At 38.5% G+C, this 23,934-nt stretch overlaps 1 protein-coding gene across 5 annotated transcripts in view; it reads left to right on the top strand.

Annotated features, from left to right (window-relative positions):
• Positions 1-23,934, top strand: part of RARB (retinoic acid receptor beta) — a 316,522-nt gene that overhangs the window by 237,122 nt on the left and 55,466 nt on the right. For all 5 annotated transcript variants that reach the window (XM_056486007.1, XM_056486006.1, XM_056486008.1 and 2 more), the window contains one exon: positions 13,319-13,467. In XM_056486007.1, the coding sequence (XP_056341982.1) occupies positions 13,319-13,467 (149 nt within the window). The remainder of the gene's footprint in view (positions 1-13,318; positions 13,468-23,934) is intronic.

The raw sequence follows: 23,934 nt of genomic DNA, 5'->3' as shown, positions 1-23,934 counted from the left end.
TGTATACCTAAAAATCAGTTTCCAGCTTTCATTAATTTCATTTTGAATTAATTTCTTAGATACTTTTCTTTTTTTGGTGATAATCTTCAGTAAAAGGTAGTTGGAAGAGGAGTCAGAGCTTTTCCTGTATCTTCAATTATCTTCATAGGAGCAAGTTCTGCCATGATTAACAACCCAAAACTCTTGTAGAGGTCAAAGGGTATGAAATTATAGGACTTGTAGTGGAATTTTCTAAGGGAAGCTTCGGTGCAACTTTCTCAGCAGTTTCGTTGAAACTTTTATTCCTTTGAAAATCATACCAAAACCTTTTTATAATTGTCTGTATACTTCTGTGTAAATTTAAAATATCCCCTTTAAAAATACATCCTTACCCTCTGTAAAATACATCTTTACCCCCTTTATTGGACATTCCAATACCAAGAGAAGTTGTTTTAGAGTTTTGCTTTTTACAAGCTCTATTTGCAAGCTCTCCAGCATTTCATTTTAGTAACAAAACATATTTCACATGATTCATTCCTCAGAGTATAACAAACGCTAATTGTTGTTATTGATTTTAAATTTCACAACCATTACAAGTAACCCAGATGAGTGGCAGATAAAGAGTAATAATCCATGGAGTTCTGGAAGTGTTTCATGTTTGTCTGTAGTACTTTAAGTGATCAATAGTAACTGCCCCATTGAAACTAACTGCTGTATCAAATAACAGTAAATCAAATGAATGTGCTTACAGATTATTTATTGAAAGCTCTAATTGTTCACTGGGGCCCTGCTTATCTCAGGAAACAATAGAAGGCAGTGATCAGGCAAACTGGTTTGCAAATGCCGGGGGTGCCATGAAACAGCAGGGTCTCCTGTTCCTGGGTGGTATGAGAGTTTTCCCAAATGTGCTCCCATCCCACTGGGATTGTCTGGTTCCAGGGTAAGGTGGTCAGAGGTGAGTTTGTTCAGGGAGCATTCCTTGAGCTCACAGGTTACACCTTTTTTTAAATTACTGTTTTTATACGTTGTCCTCTTTGGATGACAACCTTGAGTCTGGCAGGAAAAGTTCAGGAAAAGAACTAAGATGATTCTCCAAAATTTCTGGCAAATCCGTGTAATGAAAACCATAACATGATCAGACCTTAGAATGGGAAGTAAGGGAATGCATATTGAACTTACTCTGTGGAAAGCTTGCCTAGTTTATATTACAGTTTGGGGCAACTCTGTGCAGCTGTGCAGCTGTTAGACTTGTGCAAATACTAAGGAATTAAAAGCAATGATTTCTAACCAACAACCCTCCACCACCGATTTCACTAATTCCTTAAAATGGCCACTCTGCCCTGTCACAGTGACTCAATGAAATAGCAGTGCCACAGGTTGGAGGTTTTCTGGATCTTCAAGTGAAATGGGTAGTCTTACAGACAATTTCACAGCTATCTACATTTTTTAATAGTCAGGGTGTGTTGGCAATAATACTTTGCTTTGTCTTCAGAATCCTTTGGGCATTGGCAGAGGCACTAAAGCAGTCCTTCAGAAAGTTTGGGAAAATTGCATTGAATGAACTGTGACAAGTGGAAAGCCTTTTGTAGATATTAGCCTAATTTCTCAGAAAATAATGGCCCAAATCTCTCAAACATCTTTTTCCCCCTAAAAAAGGGTATGTTTTATGAATCATAAGTGTAGTGTAATAGTGGATATTCATAATATAGATATTTAAAAATTATTAGAGCACCGTAACCAGAGATCTTCTAGATTTTAACCTCATTGGGGAAAAGTAACTTTACTTTTTCAGTGTATGTTTTGCCTTAAGTTTCCTGGGATATCAGCTACTAGGGCTGAATGTTGCTTTTTTAGTTCTTTGGAAACAAGCGCTTTCTTTTTGTCGTATTCTATATAAAGTATGGCTGACGTTTTTCCTGTTTGCAAGGCAGGGATATTGCAGTCAGTTGTGAGTAGCTTATCTGTGAGAAAAAAAAAAAAAAAAAGAATCACTGCTGAAGGTAGGTATTGAATAAGAAAGACCAGGTGACTAGGAAATACTGTTAGTGCATATGTGTTTTCCTGAAGTACAGTGTGTGCATATTTTTTTCCCTTCTGAGTGAGAATAGTAATGACTGACAACATACAGGTAAAAATATGAGCATTCCTCACTCCAGCAGTTTAATAGGAAAATTACTGCAGGTAGAGAATAGGAAAACAGAATACTGGGAAGCATGCTCTCCAGTCACTGTACTCATCTTGTCTCCAGGCTCTTGTGATCTTCTAGGCAGAGTGGGGAAGTGTGCTCTGAGTCACAGTTAAGAGAACTACTACCAGTTGGCTCGGGTACACTGCACTCCTTCCCAGATTTCAGCTTTTGCTGGACCTACTGTGAGAGGGGCAGAGAGATGTTTGCCATGTTAACTACACAGATGAAAAGTTACAAGGAAAAAAAAAAAACCAAAACACCAGAACAAAATACTTTATAAACTCAATGTCAAGGTGCTGTGAATTACAAGGAAAGGAAATTTGTTAGTGTCTTAGTTTTCATGTTACCTTCTCCACTGTGCTACCATTTTTATTCTGGCAGGTATTAAATTCAAAAATACTGAAACTCCTCTCAACTGAGCATTACAGCTTCGTAAACTCAGTATTTCATTTACTCTCTCAAAGATAGTTACAAAGTTCTTAAATGTACCATAATCTGAAATTACTCACATTAGCATCAGAAATGCTAGGGTGAGCTGTTCTTAGTATTGCACTGTCCTATTCTGGCAGACTGAGGGGATGTAGGAGATCAGAGTATGTGCCTGTTTTGGTCTTAGATGTTGTAAATGTATGTGTGCTGTAGGATGTTAGAAAGGTCAAGTTTTGGTCTGACTGTCCTTCTATTTGTAGATAAGCTCAAGTGATGAAAGCCATATTTTTCCTGTTATTGTGTCGTGTCTAAGTGGAAATAATGGATTGTTTTAATTATACCTCTGTGGAACAGCAATGTGGGTGCAATTAGGCTAGTGTAGGGAGTAATCTTAACACTTACTTGGAAAGTGAGCTACATGGATGTAAAGCACACAAATACAAGCAAGGGTAGCCCAGAGGTTCACTGCAGTGATCCTGAGGCATGAGAGATGTGTACTGGGATATCTGCTTGGTTTGAGAAGCTACCTTTGCTTCTCCCAGTCTACACACTGCCCTGTCCTCTTGCAGCTGGCTGCTGCTGAAACAGCAGCAGGAAATTCATGGCTCCATTTCATGGCCCGAGCCTTGCCAGCTTCAGCAAATGGCTCTGGGTTGCAGGGGCATGGCTGGGAAGCTGGAAGCATGCTCCTCCCCTCCCCACCCTGCCAGAGTGTCGGTAACCTCTGGGAAAGGGCTGAAGGGTGGCTGCCTGGGGTGTGCTGGTTCAGCAGGTTTCATCCCAGCTTTGGTGTGGCATGAAACCTTACTTGATAAGGAATCATACCTCTGGGTGGCATAAGCCAAACAAAGGTCTGCAGTGAGGGCTCGAGAGTGAGATCCTGAGCAAGGAGATATAAAGCATTGCAGTTGTCCACTGCCTTGTAAAAAAGGCAAGTGCTGTGTGACAGGGCTGTCAAAGAAAAATAAGGAATTAGACATCCTTTTCGAAGGAAATCAAAACTTAGAATTAGCAAAGCAATAAAAGCCTTCTAAAGTGAAAGCTGGAAACAATACATTTTTAATAAAATGGGCAGTTACTCTAATTGCTGAACCCCTACTGTTCAATTTCTTTTAGTGCCCTTATTCATTAAATTCAGCATACTTACACTTATTATTTACAGATGTATGCGTTTTAACTTGTTTATAGAAACCATGCCTTGCAGAAAGCTGTGGATGGTATAATACTAATTTGTGTTTATTGCTGCCTATAATATGCAATTTTAAAAACAATTAAAGATAGCGGTGGAGCTCATCATTGGAGCCAACCTCCAACTGCCCATGAAAAGTAAAATATTAGCACCGTGTGCTGCCTTAAAAGGTTATAGGCCGTTTGTAGTGAGTTGATAACATACCCATTAATGAAGAATTTACCTGTTCTTAAGGATTTTAAGCTCAGCAGTCTAGTTTCTAGATAATGTTCTAATGTAACCCATTTAAACATATGTGATGGTGTTCATAATTGCCCTTGTAAATGGGTATAGAAAGGAGGGTATATAAATCAATTAGTGATATCCAGCAGTGTGGCTGTAATACAAATTAATTGTAATGATAAGCATTTTAACTGCTACTCTACTAACTTGAAGTAGTTCTGATCACTGAATTGGCTCTTGTTGAGTCACTCTATTAATTTTAAGGTTTGAAAATACTTTAAGATCAAAATATTCTGAACTAATGGTCCTAAAATTTGAGAAGTGAAATGATATGTAAAATATTAACAGCAAGTCAGTTTTATGGCATTTCCAAAGAGAGCACAATAGTTTTATTTTTGTCCATGTGGTACTGAACAATGGTGTAATAGTATTACATGATTAAAAAATTTTTAAAACTCCTTTTCCAACTGGATTCAAGCCACAGCAAAAAGTCAGGATGAATAGTGTCGTAAGATATGTTGAATATATAGAAAATAAAAAAATTATTTGGCAGACATAGTAGTACCAAAAACTACTACCAGCTTGGATAGGGGGTGAGTTTTGAAGAATAAAATCATTCCTTTAGAATAATACTCTGAATTATTCTGTTTCAATGCTTGAAAAGACTTAAAAATCTTCAAAACACTATAAAACATTTAATAACTAGAAATGGAGACTTTATGACTTAGTAAAATATCTGGATGTGTGTAGAGATTATAGCAACTATTTCATTGCCCTTGCAATTTTCATTTCTTACTGATGATACTAGATCTGGGTTTTCTCCCATTTATGTTTACAAGGGTCTTTTTTTGGAGTTAGTGGAGTAGCAAGACCGTAGAACAAAGCTGAAAAAAAAAGAATCAGATTCCTTTTATTTTTAAGTGTTTCTTTCCTTACCTGGACCTTTTCTTAAAATTTTTGATCCTATAGGGAAAGCACTGAATTTGTTACTCCACGTTTGTATCAATAGGCCACAGAAATAGGCTTCTTTTCCATAAATAAATAATAAAGAGGTCAGAGTTCTCATCTTTTCTATATTTGTGTCTCTTCTTTGCCTGTGCCACTTTATTTCACATAGGGATCAGACTATAGGAATTCACAGGTCTGAGTTGTAAGAAAATTTCATTTTCAAAGGAAAATCTAACTTCATGCAGATGATGGTGCAATTATGTATTTTTTTTTTTTTAAGGAAGATCTTATTTTTCAGTTTTGCAGTAATGTGGAATTTTCACTTGAGACTGATGTGGTTTTGCATGGTAATGGACAGGCAGAAAATCACCGACCTGAAAAAACTACAGAGCTAGCATCTTTCGGATGTTTTTCTTCAGTTTTCCATACGATTTATTTTTTCATTTAACATGTTTTCTTTTTCATTTCGAAGGTAGGCTCCTAATACAAAGTGATGAGCTGCTGCCCTGTAAACTCTGCCTGCCAAACCCTGCGGCCATCCTGTCTCTACTCTTACTTTCACCCTGGCTCACTCATGGTGTCTGCCTGGCCATTTATTTAGCAAAAGACGCTCCTGTTCTCAGTTACTAGCACGTCATTAAGTCTCGCTGTCTTGAGAGTAACACAGGTATAACCAGATGCAGTTCTTGGCCCTGATATAATTAATCCTGACAAGCTTTCTGCTTTCCATGTTTGCTCAGGTGTAAATACATCTCTCTGGCTATATGGACACATAAACCCAAATGTAGATCTGCTTTGCTGACATAACTGTTAAAAAAAAAAAAATCAGCCCTGAAAAGCCGTATAATTTTCTTTGAAAAGGTGATGTTTATTATACATACTACCTCAAGGTTTAGTGAAGCTGATGCTTGAGAACCAGAAAGTGCAAAACTACGGAGCAGCTGCAGCCTCCTCGTTGTCCTTTACTGCTAACTGTAGTAAATATGTGTGTAGAAAATGTACTTGCCAAAAGTTGTGGCTCTGCTGGGAGAAGCACCAAAAGTGGTTGCAGTGGCAGGTCCCCATGTGGGACACAAGAAAAAGATGCAGTAGTTTCAGACAAAAGCTTTTTAGGGTGTTTTCTTTCCGGAATACCTGATCATGTGTTGGTGATTTCTAGGTCATACATACTCATTTTATAAGACTAATCTGTGCAAGATTCATACTTAACATCTTGGTGGTGTGTGAGGCTTGGACAGTAAAGTCAAAAGTAGAGGATTTTTTGGCAGTTTCTAGTGTTGATTATGCCTGTGTAATTGTATATATGATGGTAGTCTTATATAAAGCTGATTCTCAGCTGGCTGTGGAGATCAGAAAATAAATGCAGGGTTTCCTCATCTCTCCTGAGTTTCTTGCTGGCAGCAGCAGTGGCTCTTGGAGGCAGGAGGCACCGAGCCCTGTCCTGTCTCACAGTGGGCAGGTGAGTGGGGTGCACATGCAGACTTGGGGATGCTTCAGAGCCCCTGCAATAGAGGGACCGAGCACAGACCTTAATAGAGTTCCCTGCTTTGTCACGTATCCCATGTGAAACCAAGGGCAAGACATGTAAGGCTATATTTTGAGGGCACTGCTTAGTGCTGTAGACAGCTAGGTTCTCAGTTGCTGTTGAAAATCCCAATTGGGTACTGCTTGCATTTTTCTAGGAATTTATGATGCAAGCAAATAAAGCCCTTTCCCTGTCAGTGCTTTCTGTTTCTGGAAAGTAAGAATAGCTCTTCCCTTATCTCTCTTAGGTGTTACAAAGGTAAAAATATGAATGCTCATGGGTTATTCATGGACTGGAGTGGCAGGGACCATCCCTGCTTGTAGATCAGATAAGCAGAAGAGAAAAGGACCTTTTATACTGCTAAACATGGCAGAACCAGAAGCAGTGCTGGTGTTGCTGTGTGGCCAGGGACAGCAGGGCCTGAGGAGAGTCTCTCAGGGAATCTGTGCAGGAATGTCACCCGAAGATGTGCTGGCAGGAGGGGCTCCTGGAGTGCTTTATTAAATGCCAGCATAAAGTCAGGTGACCAAATTGCCATGTTTAACTAATGGATTGATAAAGAGGCCAAATTGTGTCATAACAGAAAAGTATGATACAGAAGAATTTTTACTCTTCAGTGGGTAACTGATAGAGATTATTTGGGGGAATAATAAAACCTGTGAAGAAGTTAGCTGCTAAGTAACAGAAATTATATTATGAGAGTAGAACAGAAAAATACCAGAAGATAGATGCTGTTGTCATCTGACTTAGAGCAAAAAAATCTGGAAAACTCTGCATGCTGGTAGTAGGATACTAAGCTATTTCTTGGCCCTAATCACCTGATATGAATACAGGTTTCAAAGGGCTATACTCCTGTTGTATGGCCAAGATCAGTATCCACTGACTCCACTGACTTATGTTACATGACTCTGCTGGTTAACGTTACTGATTTGCAATTGAAACTTGGCAATTTTGATGAAAGGCATGAAGGAATATGATGCAGCTCTCTCTCTCCCAGTTCTAAACCGGGGAAGATGCAGCAAATGAGTGTAAACACTTTTTTTCTGTCAGTTGACAAATACAAGTTGATGTATACACAGCAAAGGCATTTGTTGAATATGAAGTTTGTTTTTTTTAAAATCATACTTTACATATAGTCTATGTGTTAACATTGAAATGCTACAATAGTTAAAATGAAAGCGCTCTAAGGACCTGCTTTGCAAGTAATGTCTCCCTTCAAGGCTGTGGAGGCCTTTCAGGGTTCATTTTTTCAAATATCTTTTGACTTGGCAGGATCATGATCATTATCATTATTTGAATTGGAGTATCACTGGAAAGTCCTGCAGCGCCAGTTACTGCACAGCACATTCTGAGGCCCTGCCCAAAATAGTGCACTGTCTAAATGCATGAGATGCAGAAGGGTGGGGGAAGAAAATACTGTCCTGATGGTATGTCTGGCTGCAGTGAAGCAATGGCCAAATTTGTACTTGGAACTTCATTAGGGTGAGGATATCAGAATAGAGAGTGTGCTTCACTGCTTCTTGTACTGGGAGGTGCAGGGCAGAGTTCAGTAGGACCCCTCTTCTCCCAGATGCTTTGGGACAGAAGCCAGCTGTCCCTATCGCTCTTTAGCTGACAAGAGTTGTAGCAGCAAAAGTACTTCAGCTTTAGAGAGCTCCTGCCAACTCGGCTGCACCTATCGGGACTTGCACCTTGTCTGAGATAGTTTTGGCAGCAGCAGCCTGTGCCCCTTGCATGGCCTTCAAAGTGCCCTGGGTCTGAGACTCCTTTTAGGTGACCTTGTGTGCAGTTTTGTCCATTAGACAGTCCTTGCAGACCGGGCTTCTCAGCTCTGTAACCTTTACCTCTTTCTAGTTCTGTTGTTGTTTTAATCATACTGTATGAATCCTGAGCAGCACATAGTGGAAACCTGTCAGATATTCTATCAGCTTTTAAAATAACAGAAAAGGATCATTTTTGATTGGGCACCCTCAAAAAGAAAAAAAGTTGTGGAGTTTCATCTTCTGATGTCCCTTTTGAAAGTAGAATGTCCCTTTTCAGACTAAATGCAAACCATTAGACTTTAGAGAGTTGATTTGGCTTTCATCCAAAATGCCACCCTTTTTTTCAGGACAGTCTGGTAGAGATGCATGACTTAATTATAATTAATGCTGGAAGAATTGTAACCAAGAATTAAAATAGAATAAACATATTTAACATCATAGTTTTAAGGCAGATGTGTGCAGCTACAAAGACATAAATAAAAAAGAAACCCTCAAATGTGGAAAACAAGCTTTCTTAGGTACTTCTGAAAATTCTGGTAATAATATCTCAATCTGAAGTTTTTGTAGGTTTTAATCCTGGTATGTTGAGTTCACTTGTAATAAGAAGCATTCCTTCCTGAACTTTGATGCATACCCAGGTCTATAAGGAAAGATTTTTGATTGTGATAATTTGTTCTGTGTTGATTAACAGTTGCACATGGCTTCCCCTGAGCCTTTTCCTCGGTCCTGCTGCCCTCAGCCCACTCCACCTCTGTGCACCCACCCCCCGTGAAAAACAAGGAGCCAGCACAGCAAGTGCCAGTACTGAAGTAGTAGCAAAACTTCATTGCTTTGTGCTTTTTTCTTTGCAAGGGGGAAAATGGGAGTCTTCCCACAAGAGGAGACTTTGTTTTCCTCTTTCTGTTGTCTGTGATCCCCACCTGTTGTATATATGGTAAAAATATCTGGGACTTATAACCCAGCAACAGTACGCAGCTAGAGTCATGTGTGACCGGGTCAAACACACACTCGCTGGAGGGTCATGGCCAGGTTACTAAGTCAAGGCTGGCAAGTCTCCACGATAATGTTTTCTTTCTCTCTCACTCCTTTTTTTTTCCTTCTCCCCTTGTCTGTCTTCCAAACAAGAGTTTAAAAAAACCCAAACCCTCATAACAATGCAAAGTATTTAAGCATGACAAATTCAAAGAAGTTTTTCATTTAAAAAAAATTGGAGGGGGGGCAAAGTCAATGATATTTTGGATTTAATTTTATAGTATAGTTTTATGTGGCACATGAAAGAGAGAAATTTGTATTGAAACAATTGAGACCCACTTTCCCAGTTCCTGGCTCTTTCCTGGAAGATGATTAAAAGCAGACTTTTTTTTCCAGACGAGACATAAAAATTAAATGATCTACAGTATATAGTTATTTTTTCAAATGTTTGGAGGCTTATAAATAACTTCTACAATCAAATGCACCCATACAAGCAGCAGAGAATCTGGTTCTAATTACTTGTACTTTAGTTGAACTTTGGCGTTTCCTTTGACTTTCTGCCTAATGTATGTGAGCTGAGTGCCTTGCACTCCTGCAGTGAATTCACAAAAAAATAAAAAAAAAGAAAAAAGAAAAGAAAAGGCAAAATATCCAGACTCTTGTTGGTGCCAACAAAAATGAGGGTTAACAGAGTGTTTTGACCAAATGCAACACTTTGCTATTCACCCTAATTAGCTGAAATTGCTGCTTCCCACCAGGGACCCTGAGCTCAGTATTCAAAATTCCCTTGGGGCTATCCAGGAAATGCCATTTGCTTTACAACTTCTTATTCTTTTAAAACTCAACTGTCCAAAGTGTGCATTAACATGCAAGCTTAATAATCTAAGCTTCTAGGAGAACACGAAGCATTTTGCAGTGCCTGCCTGCTTCTAGTTGGTCTCAAAATAAAATACCTTCTCCACCTGTCAACACGGTTTAGCTGGCAGTAAATTAGCTCTCAGAAAGCACGCTGTGCTTTTAAAGATCTTATCTGCTACTTTATCTAACCTTTAGAAAAATTTCAGAAATCTTAGGAATTGTGAAGTGACCGATTGTTTGAGAGTCCCTGTGTGCTTAAGCTGCATTCAGGTGTTGGGTGACAGCACGAGGCTCTGTTGTCTCAGGTGAGCAGGGATCCTGAAGTGTCACATCCCACAGGACAAGAAAGCAGGGCATGGAAAGACGTTGTATTTTTTTAATTCTCTTTTTTTTCCCCCTTGAATTCTTCCTGAAACTGTAAGGACTACTTTAAAAATGCTTCTTTCCACCCCCCATCCTATCTTTTTGTCCTTGTTGCTTGTGTAGACATGCATAGGAAAAAACAGCTTCTGCTGTCATGCATCCATTAGCTGTCAACATGTTGCAAAAATAACACTTTATACCTGTTAAGCATGAGTTGCTACAGATGCCTGCACAGGACTTCTGCATACTCAGGTACAGCATACTTTTTCAAATAAAGAGTTCCAAAAGCTAAATCCAAGGAAGAATAGTAAGTCAGAAACTTGAGTAAGAGTCAAGCATGGCTTGAACCTGGGTTCTCCTCCAGAAAACTGTACACCTTGCCTGTGATCAAAAGTGAATGTGCCCAAGCTAGGTTTTATTATGCAAAAAAAAAAAACAAACAAAAACAACAACAACAAAAAAAAAAAAAAAAAAAAAAAAAAAAAAAAAAAAAAAACACAAAAAAACAAAAAACAAAAAACAAAACAAAAAAAAACACCCAACAAAACCCCCCCAGAAAAACCAAATAAACCTCCCCAAACCTACCAACAAAAAAAAAAAAAACAAAAAAACAAAAAAAAAAACCAACCAAAAAACCAAACTCTCTAGACAGTTGTTCAGCTAATGTGCAAGCATTAGTAGATTAAGTGGCTCACATATATGGGTGTTTTAGGGAAGATTCTTTGATTTCCATTGGCTCCTTCCTTATCATATACCTTTTCAAATTGTCCTGAAAAATGTTCTCTAGCAGTACCTTCAACACTTCACTTGTTGGCTCTGTTGTGTATTTATGAGCTGAGTTGGTTGCATAATCTCTTCTGGGTATCACAAGCTCCTGTTGTTTCTACAGTGCTTGACAGACCTCTCTGGAGTACAATACTGTTTGTGGTTGGAACACTACTATTGGATGCCGGTGCTTGTTTAGGATGAATTGATGAATAAACAGAAGTGTATCAGTATTATTCCTGAAAGGCTGCTTTCCCCAAACCAAAATCACAGAAGGATTGCAGGAGCACAGTTGTTTTATTGAATGACACAACCTTGTTTTCCCATGGGGAGCCTAAAAACTGCCTTTTAGATGGACTGGGAGAGTTGAATGAGCTAATACAAAACACATTGTCTGCTGGTATTGGAGTTTTAAAGCTAAAATTTGATCATTCCATAGACTCATTGGAAGCCACCATAATTCATGTACGAGCATGAAATAAGGCAAGGAATGTTTGAGGCTTCTCAAGGGCATTTGATGAATCTAACTTTAATTTAGAAGTACTAATAGATTATTGATTCAAGCAGGGTGGCTGTGCAGAGATCAATAACAGAGCACTCTCTATCTCTCTTAAATACCAAAAATTACTGTTGAAAATAAATGATCATTCTCATATGAGTTTTCATTAAGAAGAAGCTTCATTAAAGTTTTCTTGGTGTGGTAGGAACACACAGATGTTTGCGAAGTTCAGTTTATTTAATACTGAAAAAGATAAATATTGTTCTGGACATTGTCTTAAGGTCACAATTTATGGAGCCATGTTATTTTACTTGTTTTAGTTTTCTGTTTTATCACAGCCTCCTTATTGTTAGATATATAAATAAAATACAAAGGTCCTTCTTTCCTTAGATCAGAACCTTTAATACTTTACTCTAGCATTTATTTTCTTCTCAAGAACTGTCTGTCCTTGAAGTTGATACTAGCTTAACCCAAGGAAAAATGGCAGAAAGGGGCCCCTCTCTCATGAGTAATCAGAAGTTGCCTCATGTGCTGTGATGCCCTCTGTGAATTCAGCAACAGATGGGTTGACAATGAATCATGAGTTTAATACAAATGTATCATCGTTATAATCTGAAAAATATCATGTACAGTAAATCTTGTCTAAGATTTTTCCATTGAGTAATATTCTTTAGGGCCTACTGTTAGTACTCTGGAGATTTAGCTCTGCTGATAGTGCCTAATATTTCTGGATAGATCTGAGTTCACAGATCCTGTCATTCCTGTATATCTGTTGAAAAGTTAGAGGGATTTATCTGAGAAGCAGCAGACGGCTAGGTGAAACATGAAAATGTATTGCACATCCACAATAAATGTGAGGAATGATGACAGCATATCACAGAAAACTAATGCAGATGTTTTGGAAAAATGTAGTTCAGGTCTTATCTTGCATCATAGAGCTTTCATGTCCTTTCCCTGTAAGGGGTTACTGGCTTTTCAACAGCCTCAAAACAAATGACCATCTAGAAATATTAAGGCAATAAAGGGATGTGGGGGTCATAATATATAAGTAGCTTTTTCTCAGTGAGGTTTCCTGATGTTACAGGTCCTAAGGTAGGTAAGGAAGTGTTGCTGGGTTGTGCTAGTTTTACAGATTTAAAAAAATCTTTTTTGTTTAGGTAATTTTTACTTCAGGTCTCATCTCACACTCTGTACATATATCCTGATATGTGCTGCTATTCTGCTAGGTCAGAATTGCATACTGAAGGTGTTACCTTTTGTAGAAAAATGCAAGAGATTAAAATACTCTCCCAAGATTAGGTACCCTTTAAATACTGATATCCAGACTGCACACATTCAACAGGCTGAAAACAGAACATGAGCCCAAAGTTGTCCTTTTTGGGAGCCTGGTAAGATTCATGCCATACATCTAAATTATTTGGTACTTTAAAATACAGTTCTGAGGCTATGGGATGTAGGCCTTGCTTATCTCCCTTCAAATTTTACTAGGAAAGATGAATTAATGTTTATTATGGAAAGAAAGGTATGGGCCAGCTTGATACTTACAACATGGTTATATACAGGAATTTATTTAAAATTATTATGAATTATTCAATTTTATTTTTTCTTTCTTTTGTAGCAGTTGAAACTCAGAGCACCAGTTCTGAGGAACTTGTTCCGAGCCCTCCTTCACCACTTCCACCCCCTCGTGTTTACAAGCCCTGTTTTGTTTGTCAAGACAAGTCATCCGGATATCACTATGGTGTCAGTGCTTGTGAGGGATGTAAGGTGAGTGCCATCATCTCCCTTTCCTTTTATAGGGCTGCATTTCATCTTAGGAGAGGGATAAAGCAATGCAGTTTGGTGTGACTTGATTGTCTTCAAAGACAGCTGTAACTTTCTTGCATGAATTAATTCTGATTCATGGCTAAAGACAAGTAAATTACCATCATTCTTGGAATTAATTCCCTTCGTAACTTCTGCCAAATATGTCTTTCAGGGACTTCCTTAAGTACTGACTCGCATGAGAATGTGAGTCTATGAGTCTACATAGATGTAGACATAATCAAAGAATAAACAGAAAACTTTTTGTGCCTTCATTGTACATCTGTAGGTCAGATATTTCCTGAGATCTCTTATGGCCCTTGGCTTCTCTTGGCTTTTTTCTATGTACTTCTACCTCTCTGCACCCAGGGGGTGGAATTTGGGAACAGGATCTGATCATCTGGAAATTTTTGGTGTAGTGTCTAGCTATGTAACTAATCTCAAACCAATTTGGGAATTCAAGGATTAGCAGGTTTGTATTTGCAAAATTTAATCTGTCAGACTTTATTGCTGGCACATCTGCCAGCTGCCTTCCAGTGCTGTGATTATCAGAGCATGAATTGATGACTGTCCATAGGATGCAGTAATAAAACACACCACTCAAAATTAGAGAATGTCTGAAGAGAAGACACCCAGCAGAGAAGCAATGTCAGCTACACCATGTTGTGTGGCAATAATTGGAGGTGTGCATTCAGTGTGCACTTCCATGCATGCAGGGAAGAAGGTAGAGTGAAAAATGGTAAAGAATGATATCATAGGGCAGATGCTGTCATAGATAAATTTGTTAGCATACCCTAGTGCAATGACCTTTCTTAACAGTTAAAGAAAAGACCTATGATTTTCATCCTTTCACTTAAAATAGATGTGTGGAGTTTAGTACAGTGCCAATGCATGCTGAAAATATGACAGGTGCTATAGCCATATAAATAAAGTTCTTAGAATAAATTAACAAAAGGAATTTTGCTGGTTTATTTTTGTGAAACGATGTATTTTTCAGCTAGTGTGTAGTTAGCCATTTTTACTTTATTCTTTGAACCTTCAACTTCTTCCATGCTACTGGCCTTTTGTACTTATATAAAATACCATAGTCATAGGTTTGTGTCATTAGACAAAAAAATTAAAGGATTGAAATCTGTTTCCCCCCCTATTTTACAACTGTAGAGACTGAATTAATGAAAGTAACTTCTTAATCTCACCTCAGTTTTAGAACCTCTTTCTGGTATTGAGGTTTTTCTTGGATGTCCTGTCCGTAATTTTTTTCTTTTAGATACCACAAAACTATTAAAATTTACCTGTTTGTTAGAAAGAAATATGGAAAGAATATGCTATAGCTGATTTCCTTAAGTAGGAGCTCTCATCATACTCAGATACTAACGTGCAAATGCTGGTAGTGTAACTTGCTCACCCACGTTACCTCTAAGCACAGACATAATTGCAGACCGTGGCAGAAAGGTCACGTGCCCCTAAGAGTTCATTAATTCAAAATACACTGTAGGACTTTCACTGGCCTACTGCAAAACATTTTCATAAATAAAGCAATAATGTGTTAGCCATTACTCAGCAAGAACAAAAATATTATCTTCGTTTATTTGCTAATTTGCAAGATGTGTAATTCAGCAGTTAATGATAGCTGATGTTGAAAAAAGAAGAAAAAAAGATAAGTTACACACAAAAGCTGTCAGTCTGTGAGAAATAACAAGATTCCAAAGTAGTAACTTGGCTGCTTGAGACTCATAATATTTGGGTTTGTTGATGCTAGCTCTGCAACAGGTTTTATGGAATCTCTTCCATGAATTGAATCAAATTCCTTAGTGAGTGCTAGAACATGTGGCTGCTGAATCAACGACCGCTCCCTTTGGTGAACAGTCAGGTGCCACATTTGCTGTTGAAAGTTGTCTGAGCTTTCAGGTCAATAGAAGTGGTGAGCTGGATGTCAGCAGAGAGCAGACAGCAGACTGCAGCACCAGAAAACACCCCAGAAATCTGTGTTGTCCATTTCCACTTTTTCTCTGAAGAATGTTGCCCTTTTCTCTTGAAACCTTTTTGACTGTTTGGTTTCTTTTCCTTCATCTTTACATTTGCTTTCATACTGTCATCAGCTGTTTGTCCTGTACCTCAAGAAAACTACCACCTTGAACTTCTGATCTGCTTCTGCCTGTTCTTAAGTCTACTTTCACCCTCTGTTCTCAATATCAGCTCTTCATGAAACTCTTTTCTTTCCAGCCTTTTTCATACAAAAATTGGCCAGTTGCTTTGCAAGTTTCAATAAGCACTGAGAACTGAGCACTGCTGCTTGAGGAAGCCTTCTCTCCTGAGGATATCTGCCTTTCAGTTGATTAACTTAAGTTTATTAGAGAGTCTGTGTTTCACTGAAGGCTTCTGCTTGGTGTGGAGCTGTAGTTTCATGCTGATTCTCTGGTAAATCAAGGGAGCAATAATAATAAGGATGAATAGCCTTTTGTGCAGCTAGGAAATTCAAATTCATTACCCCTTTACCTTGAAGACACATTTCCATGCAATTTCAAAGTGCTCTGTTTTCTTCAAGATTTGTCACTGAAGCTGACCAGCATATTCAGAAGCTGTTGGGATGGGATTCCATAAGAAACTAAACTAAAATATCAACCAATCCTTTTCTTTCTCTTTTCATCTAGCCATGTTGCAGTTTTCTCCTTCTTCGCTTCTATTCTCCCTTTCTTCTTCATTGAATTTGTAGTCTCTGTTCTGTGATGTTAAATCTTAAATTAACTCATTTTTTCTCCTGGATTTGCACCTTCCTCTGTTCTGAGGTCATTTTCTCAAGTCTTTTCCTTTTTTCCTTTCTGACTCATTCACCTTTCACTTTGAACTTCTGGCAGTCTTGTTTCCCAAGGGAAACACAAATGGAAAACTCTGCTCACATCATATTTATCTAATTAGGACCCTGATCTTTTGTTTCTCTGTCCTGGCTTTCCATTGCTTTTCTTCTAGTCTTCTCTCTTTTTCCTTTTCTTTTGCCTTTCTCCTTTGAGCTCCAGTGAAGCTGCTGCCACAGTAATCATTATTAGTCATTGTCTAATGTGAGGAACAGTTTTCTGTCCTCCAAGTTTTGGGTTGCCTTTGATTCATTAGGCTTTCTTTTTCCTGGCTTTCAGGACTCTTTCCTTGCTGTTTTTTTAATATCTTCTTAAATGGCTCTTTATCCACCTCCTGGTGCCATTCCCCAAGGTTCAGGTCTTTGGTTTTCTATTTAAAAAGGCAGTGTTTACTGACCTCTTTTTATGGTGCACCAGTGGGGGATGTTATGGCAATATTCTGCTTATAACAGGTGTATTTTTAATTGAGACCTTTCTGACCAGGGGCCCTTGGAGAGCCGTGGATGGTGACTATGACCTTGTGATGTTCAGTTTGGGAAACACTGCACTGTAAATTTTATCTTCCCTCAGCTGCACCAACCCATGGATGATTTCCAAACTATTTCCATCTCTGACTTCTCCCCTCCCATCTTTCCCTGGAATGACATCTTGCTCACCTCACTGATACCTTGGACACAGAGTTCATGAAGACAGAACTTTCTATCCTCTCTTTATGTCATCACTAACTATAATGCCAATTCGTTCAGACATCCTGTCATGATGGTGTCATTTCTGATCTGCAGTACTCTATTTTACCCTATCTGTTGTAATTTTTCCTCCAGAATCTAAGAATCTGGCTTCAGCTGCCTTCATTGTTAAACCATTGCTGTGGCCTTCTCACGTGGAGTTGGCGCTTTCTCCTGTCGTCCCTTCCTCTTTTCCCACTCACTGTCATCCTTGGTTCTTGTTTTTTCAGGTACCTAGGAACAGCCTCCTAATCTTCTTTTCCAAATACTTTAGTAACCTTGCTGTTTTATTCATTACTGGAGTCTTCAGTACCCACTGTAGTAGGAAGACTGTTCTGGGGCCAGTTTGATATATTTAAGGTTTTTAGAAGATGGAGTATTTCATAATAGGCACTTGTGAACCACAGTGAGAATTTCAAAATAGTTAAAAAAAGACCCCCAAACACGTGCTTCTGTGTTTATTTCTGGGTGTTACACAAAACTTGAAAGTGTATGTGCCTCATAGCTGGTCATTGGCTTTCTATATGTATTAGAGTTTCAAAATCAAGCTGATCTTCACAGTGTACTTGTATTTTGTAAGCAAAATTCCATAGACATCCATCTTTTTATCTGCAAAACAGTACATTGACAAGATTCAGCTTATTTACAACTTTTCCATTTTGTAAACTGCATGGCATTTCAGAGGTGGGTTTTGGAATCTACTTGTGTTGTTTAATGACCTCAGTTACAGACTTCTGAGATATTTCTTTCCCCCCCCACCCCAGTCTCTGGGTGTTGCTAGATAGCACGCAAACAAATTCCATCGAAAAGGAGCAATTTGGATTTATCCAGCTGGTGCAAGTGGTTATAGGGCTGACTGTCACCAAACGCTCAGCTCTTTGGTCCTGACTTGAGTCGTTGTTGTAGCCGGGTTTGCAGAAAGGGGAACTGAGAGTAGTGGGCTGGATTCCCCACACAATGCCATCATTGTGTGGGTGAGGAGGAGAAGCTGGTGTTCTGGCAGCTTCAGCTGTCTCTGAGAGCCTTGTCTCTTGTTCTGGGCATTTAAAAGACGGCATTCCTCTGCTGACAGTCCTGCCCAGATTACTGGCTTGTATTCGGTGGGCAGCAAAGATGCCTAGAGCAGTTTCATGGGAGAAGACAGCGCAGAATATAAGAGGGTAGGTTTACGGTCCAGCAGTTTTGTCTGAATGATGAAGATGCCTCTCTGCCTGCTATTGATGCTAACAGACAAAAATGTAGATAAATCTACTTCAATACTGAGTGATCCCAAGTTGGCTTTTATCATAAAATAAGGATAGCTTTCCTTCCATCACAGTTTTCATATAGAATCACATATAATGTGGGATCATTAAATTAAAAGGGTAGTCACATTTAATATATTTTCAAGGGTCTTCAGCTATGAAAATATGTCTATTTATTTGACATATTCCTGACTCAAATATATATTTTTATTATGGACTTGAAGCAGTATGAAGAAATAGACATTGATATAAACCTTGACATTAAGGTCTGTAATTTTGTAGGACAGACTCCCCAGAAAAGATAAAATACACACAGGGGAAAAAAAATAGAGAAAAAAGAAACAGTTTTTGCTTCATTCAAATTTGTTGTTAGGCTTAAGAAGTTAAGTTTAGGAGAAAAGCTGTTATTTTGTTATAATTTTAACTTAATCACTTACAGATGCAGTGCGAGGCTGTCCCACCACTCAACTTGAGGCCCAAAGTTGCTTGCCTGACTTTGAAGGCTGGGCTTTCTGCAGTCTGTTAAGAGAGAGAGAAGCTCCTCTGTTTGCTGATTCAAAGCATCTAAACCAGATCTGCTCTGAGTCACCCTCTAGAACAGCCTATCCCCATGAGCCTTTGGGTTAGGTGCCCAAGCACAACTGTGTTAATGTTCTTCGATATGATGTTCCCTATGATTATGTCCCTCTGGATGCTGAGGGGCTTGGGGTTTCCCTGGTGCAGGCCATGAATCCCTGATCAGCATTGGTATAACAACTGGTTTATAAAATGCTGCACAGAGAGAGAGAGAAAGAGGAGTTGGCTTTCATTTTATTTGTTTGTTTGAAATTTGATGGCAAGAATGTTATTTCCACCCTAAATGATATCATGGTTCTATGATATAATGCTTTGGTCTGCGAGAAATGTTGCTGAGAGACCTAAAATATTTTATGGATCGTTATAAAAAAGTTCCCTTTATGGAACAGTGTCCTTTGGGACAGATGCCTTTTCCTTTTAATAATGTCTCTTACATCATGTGAGAAAAGATTTGCATTTTCTTAGGCAGTTCTGGGATTGTGGAGGGATCTCAAGCAGCAGTTCTTTTTGATAACACCACTCTTGCACATGTTAGCTTCTAGCTATAATATAATTATGTTTAAGCCTATATTTATGCCCCTTTATGGGGAATTAAGGATCCAGACATAGAATTTTCTCAGCTATTTAGCAGTAAAAAGTAAAAGCACACTTCATAAAGCTAGCTAACTAACATTTCATGTATTTGTTTAGTTTTGTTTTCTCGGCATGTTTTAATCACCTACAACTGAAACAGAAAGTAAGAAATGTAAACTGAAAAATATGTGCAGGGTATGATTTGTATCAGGGAAAGAAGTAACATTGTTTGCAGCAATGCAGTGGGAAAAGCTTCTGTTGGTTCAAAGAAAAATACAGATCAGCTTGAATAATCAAGCTGTATTCGTCTCCATTTAGGCTGTATTAGTGACAGTGCCAGCAGTAGAGATGCGTGCTGTCATCCATGCCCAGCTATGAAAAATTCTTCAAATCACAGAAAATTGCTCCTAGTTTCAGTTAAATCAACAATACTTTTTAGAAGGTGAAAAATGCATTTTGAAATACATTTCTGCATACTATTAATATAATCTGATCTTAAACTGTAAGCACTTTGCAGCATAGCAACATTCCAAACCATTCATTTGCAGAAAGCAGTGCCATATGCAGAAAGACACTAAATGAGTTGCAACTGCTTTAAATGTAGTTCTGAAAATCTGGAAATTTTATTCATTTTGTGCTATCAGAGGAGACCTGATTGTTATAATGCCATCCTTGAAATTCATCTTTTCAAATAACAATCCCGAGAAGGTCAGGTGCCCTGTGAAAAGGGTGGTATCTATTTCAGTAAGTTCTTAATTCTTTTTTTGTTGTTTTTTTGTTTGGAAGATAAAGCTTTTGACAGATCCTGAATTTGTTTAAAAAAATTTAAGGTGGGGAAGCATATATTAGTTAGAAGCACTCTGAGAGCAAGCAAACATGATTAAATAGGTGGGATCAGGAGCAAAAATTTTTTCTTACCAGATTTATTAAAATCTCTCTCTGGGTTGTGTGAACGCCATGAATGAAGAAATAAAATTACTTGCTCACCATGACAGACAGCAAAAATGTAAATTGTGTTTGTGTGCCAAATATGCTTTCCAGTGCTTTGGACCCAGGTCGTGGGTTATAGCTCAGCTGCTCCCCTGCACTGGGCTTCTGGAGCAGAGATGGACAAAGAGCAGCAGTGTCCCCGTGAGGGTACAGCACCTGCATCCACAGCTAATCTCCCTCTTACCCTGCCCGTTGCCTTGTCATAGACCACGGGTTCATCTTAAGCTGTGAGAATAGTTGTTTTTTACTTATTACTGTAATTTTTTCTGGCAACCATGCTGGTGCTATAAAAGCACAGAGATTATCCCAAATTAACTTTCTAACTGTGCTAACCCCACTGCTCTACTTATTTGCGAGCATACGGGCTAATGTCCTGTGGAAACAGGAACTGGAAAGTACTCTTTTATTTTCCATGAACTGTCAAATAACTATGTATAATTGTTTGGCTTGAAACTTGCACTCCCTTCTCTTGTAAAATTCCTGATACCATCAGTGAAGGCTTTCTCAAAAATGAACAGCAACGTCTGACTCTCTAACTTTGGTGTGTTGGTGACCAGCTACGTTTTGGGGCACAGCTTTGCTGTGCGCCTGGAAGGTTTCTGGTAGCAAGTGGTGTTCCTCCTGCAGGCAGGCATCTCTTGTGGACATTTTGGGTACAACTGTCTCATTTCAGAGGCCAGTAGGAGTTATCTAAGGTAGATGTAGACTTTCCCATTGTATGCCAGCAAGCCATAGTGAGCATTTCCTAATATAAATGTAGCCTTCATGCCTGCTGACCTTGCATATCTTTTCAGGGTCTTTGGCCGCTAACTAGTCCATAACGATTACAGCTTTTTCATTGCTGTTATTATTAATAAACAAAAATAGTTGAGTCTTTCTCTTTTGGCAGTGTCTATGTCTTTCCCTATCTGGGAGTACACACTCTAAAATGAAGAAACTTCAAATTTATATGTGGATGTACATGTTGTTGTTGGAGTTGAATCATGTTTTCTCGCACCACAATGGGTGATAAAGAGTCCTTGCAGATGTATTTGTCACATTTCTACCCAGCTTTCACCTGCCCATAGCTGTTGTGGCTTATTAGCAAATGGCTGAGAGAGCTCGGGCTCACAGCTGATCAGTAATTTGTGTGTTTTTACAACACCTTCAGCAGAATTAAGTAAATTACATCCATGTGTAAAAGTGCTGTCTATGCATTGTGAGGTACCGACCCGAGATGCCAGAAGCAGGTGGGCTGAAATTCAGACTTGCCTGCTGGGAAGTCCCCTGGTTTGCATGCAGGGAATGTGGAGTGTGTTTTTATTTTCCTGTCACTAGGTTCTAATGGGTTTTACTTTTTCAATTTTCTTCACTAGAAAGAGGGAAAAGCCTTTTATTTTGTTCTCATCTTGTCAATCTATTTCATACCTCTCTGTTAGTTTAAGGACCACATGTGGCCTTTAATTACAGTTGTAGAGTACAGGCTGTTCTGTGCACGCTCTGCAAATTGTACATATGTAAGGAAAAAATGCAGCTTTCCACCATATTTAATACAAGATTTTATAATACGATTTTTAAAAGTACTGTTTGCAGATGTAATCCAGCAAATAAGGAAATAGGGATGTCAGAGCAAACATCTCAGAAATTAAATACACAGAGAATTTCTATTAACAGTATTAGCCTATCTTTTTATACTATGCCATATTTTTGCAATTACAAATGTATAAAATTACAATGAACTAGCTTTCATTTTCTAACTCTGGAACTTTAAAAAGGATCTGGTTAATGAGAAGTTGATAGAGAAGGATATACAGTTGATTTGTTGAATTTAGGTTTAGGATAGTCTGCTGCACCCCATAAGAAAGTGCACTGTTTTTCCTCTTGGAAAAAATATTAGGATAATAGTTTGCCAGGAGTAGTTCTGGCTGAGTGTGATTTTGGTGCTGGTGAGATGGTTAAGGATACAGCTGTTCCTTCTTTAGGCATCTTTTCAAATTGTAGTTTGAGTTTTTCTGAGCAAGTACTTAGAGACTTTCTGATTGGCACATCTTAGAGAAGTAAATTCAAAATTACAGGGTTTCATAATGGTAGAAAATGGAATTAATCATTATCTAATTCTGTTCACACTTATGTGTTAAGTAGATATTCAGGTGCTCTTTCTTTGCTGCAGTTTTGGAATTTACTTGGAAAGATATATCTATCTAGATTTTCTGGTGTTTGTAAATGGTCAGCTTCCCAATTTGCAGAAATACTTTGGCCTTGGAAAGTAGTCTTCCATCACCATCTGCACTTAGTGACTGACCTGATAATAGACACAGAGGTTCTTTCTAATCCCAAATGAAGTGTTCCTTTGAGAAAATTTCCTAGAGGGGTATTTGCTTTAGATTCTTCTGGAAATGGAGTGCAATTGAATTTGCACCGTGGATCCCAGAGCTGTGCAGATTTGTGGAGCTGGTCTTTGTCTGTGCTGTAGCAGAAAAGACAACTGGATGTAATTTTCCATGATTCATTATTTCCAGTGAAGTCAGCTTTAGAGATTTTTTATCCAATTGGTTTATTATATACATTCTTCTTTTTCTTCACCCTTTAAAACAAAACAAATGCCTTACTAAAAAAAAAATTCTTTCACTTTTGAGTACCCATTCAAAGAGCAGAAAATGACAAAATTGAGATTACAGCCATGTGCCTATCTTTCCCTCTTTGTATCTAGATTGTACTATAGTCTTGAAATACGGATACTTTGTCTCCTGAGAATCATGTAAATTACATACATGTTGTATCCTTCTTCCTGTTTCTTATTATTCTTGCTATTTCAGAAAAACTTTCCGTATACAGGGGATACCTCTACGTGTGACACCTGTGCATCTCAGTACTCCAGTTATGAAAATTTGTAGTGTTAAAAAAGTCATGCAAAGTACCAATTCTGTAATTGGTACTTTTAGGATGTTGGCATGGAAGCTGTTTAAGTGGTGTGCTGCTTCAGCTGGTTTGCCAAATATTCAAAGTCCCTCCTCATGAATTGTTCTTCCTTTTGATAATAAGCAGGAGCCCCCACAGTGTCCACACTCAACTCAGGAGACAGCTGAGAAGTAGAAAAACATTTTTTTCATGTAAAGTCCCTTATGATTTCATGTGGCCATGCTTAAAATTTCTCATTTAATATATTTCAGTGGGAAAAGTTACTATGCAATAAAAACTGGATCATAATAGTTATATTTTATAGGGGAAAAGTGTATTGTTTCTGGATCCCCTGTCTAGAATAATGGATACATAAATTATAAGGTGAGACACAGTTGCAAGTAGTGCCAAAAATGTAGATTTGGTTGGCTGTAAATGCAGTCAGTGATTTCACTCCAGCTATTCAGAACCAGCATTTCAGTGCTGGTGGGGAGAGCCAGCAGCCCCCAGCCAGTGCACATGAGCAGGGTCTGCCATTGCCTGGTGTCAGGCAAACTGATCAAATGCTTATGAAGCAAGTTTGTTCTCGTTTTA

The sequence above is a fragment of the Oenanthe melanoleuca genome, chromosome 2, assembly GCF_029582105.1.
Source record: "Oenanthe melanoleuca isolate GR-GAL-2019-014 chromosome 2, OMel1.0, whole genome shotgun sequence".
NCBI classification, from domain to species: Eukaryota; Metazoa; Chordata; class Aves; order Passeriformes; family Muscicapidae; genus Oenanthe; species Oenanthe melanoleuca.
This window is presented reverse-complemented; position numbering and strand designations above follow the sequence as displayed.